The sequence below is a fragment of the Mandrillus leucophaeus genome, unplaced genomic scaffold (genome assembly GCF_000951045.1).
Source record: "Mandrillus leucophaeus isolate KB7577 unplaced genomic scaffold, Mleu.le_1.0 Scaffold74, whole genome shotgun sequence".
NCBI lineage: Eukaryota > Metazoa > Chordata > Mammalia > Primates > Cercopithecidae > Mandrillus > Mandrillus leucophaeus.
Genome location: NW_012108030.1, coordinates 3,073,730 through 3,075,487, shown reverse-complemented (window position 1 = coordinate 3,075,487; position 1,758 = coordinate 3,073,730). Strand labels below are relative to the sequence as shown.

General features: G+C 54.2%; 1 protein-coding gene across 1 annotated transcript in view; it reads left to right on the top strand.

Annotated features, from left to right (window-relative positions):
• The window catches only part of CPT1C (carnitine palmitoyltransferase 1C), a 36,422-nt gene extending 35,915 nt beyond the window's left edge, over positions 1 to 507 (top strand). Inside the window, exon 19 of the mRNA XM_011966070.1 lies at positions 195 to 507. Within this exon, the coding sequence (XP_011821460.1) occupies positions 195 to 380 (186 nt within the window). The 3' untranslated portion in view covers positions 381 to 507. The remainder of the gene's footprint in view (positions 1 to 194) is intronic.
• Positions 508 to 1,758: the final 1,251 nt, after the last annotated feature.

Sequence of the window (1,758 nt, the reverse complement as noted above, 5' to 3'; positions counted from 1 at the left end):
TCCAGGCCCCCAGCCCCTCCTCCCTCAGACCCAGGAATCCAGGCCCCAACCCCTCCTCCCTCCGACCCAGGAGTCCAGGCCCCAGCCCCCTCCTCCCGCAGACCCAGAAATCCAGGCCCTCAGCCCTCTTGTTTCTCGGCCTCCAGGATCCCATCTCCCAGCTTCCCCTGGCTCTGACACCGTTCTCCTTCCAGGATTCCCACAGGCTGGGGCAGCACATTGAGGACGCACTGTTGGATGTGGCCTCCCTGTTCCAGGCGGGACAGCATTTTAAGCGCCGGTTCAGAGGGTCAGGGAAGGAGGACTCCAGGCACAGGTGTGGATTTCTCTCCCGCCAGGCTGGGGCCTCCAAGACATCAATGACATCCACCTACTTCTGACTCCTTCCAGCAGGCGGCTGGCCTCTCCGGGGAATGAGGGTGAAGATGGCCACAGCTGGCTGACACAGGGCAGGGGCAGCCTGTTTGGCCACCGGATATCCAGGCTAATAAAGATGTGTGAGCTGGGTGTGTGGTGTCTGCTATGCTGTTGGGCAGGGAGGGGTGGAAGAGGTGAGGACCAGGGTGGAGGAGAACAGATCTTCTGACCTCGTGATCCGCCCACCTTGGCCTCCCAAAGTGCTAGGATTACAGGCGTGAGCCACTGTGCCCGGCCCACAGGTTTTTCTTTTTTTTTCCCAGAGACAGGGTCTCAGTCTGTCACCCAGGCTGGAGTGCAGTCTTGCAATCATAGCTCACTGCAGCCTCAACCTCCAAGCTCAAGTGATTCTCCTACCTTAGCCTCACAAGTAGCTTGGGCCACAGGTACGTGCCAGCACATCCAGCTAATTACCTTTTTTTTTTTTTTTTGTAGAGACAGGGTTTGCCATATTCCCCAGGCTGGTCTTGAACTCCTGGGCTTAAGCGATTCTCCTGCCTCAGCCTCCCCAGTAGCTGGGATTACAGGCACCTGCCACCATGGCTGGCTAATTACAAAGCGTCTTTCTGGGGAGCTGCACATCATCACATAGCCGGGGCTTTGTGAAGTCACGTTGGCCAGCAGAGATGAGCAAACACAGCTTCTAACGTTTGCTTCTTTGTCTCCCAACTCCAATTTCTGCTTCCGTCTTCCCATGTGATCTCCTCTGTCTCAAATTTCTCTCAGCCTTTCTCTTCCAAGGTCACTTGGCATTGGATTGATGGGCCACAAAGATGATGCGAGATGATCTCATTTCAAGGTCTTTAACTGCACCTTCAGAGACTCTGTGATGGTTAATACTGAGTGTTGCTGGGGCGCGGTGGCTCACACCTGTAATCCTAGCACTTTGGGAGGCCAAGGTGGGCGGATCATGAGGTCAGGAGTTCAAGACCAGCCTGACCAACATGGTGAAACCCAGTTTCTACTAAAAACACAAAAATTAGCCGGGCATGGTGGCACATGCCTGTAATCCCAGCTACTCAGGAGGCGGAGGCAGGAAAACTGCTTGAACCTGGGAGGCAGAGGCTGCAATGAGCCGAGATCGCGCCGCTGCACTCCAGCCTGACAACAGAGCGGAACTCTGTCTAAAGAAAAAAAAAAAAAATACAGAGTGTCAACCTGACTGGATGGACGGATGCAAAGTATTGATCCTGGGTGTGTCTGTGAGGATGTGCCAAAGGAGATTAACATTTGAGTCAGTGGGCTGGGAAAGGCAGACCCACCCTTAATTTGGGTGGGCACCATCTAGTCAGCTGCCAGCATGGCTAGAATATAAAGCAGGTAGAAACATGTGAAAAGACT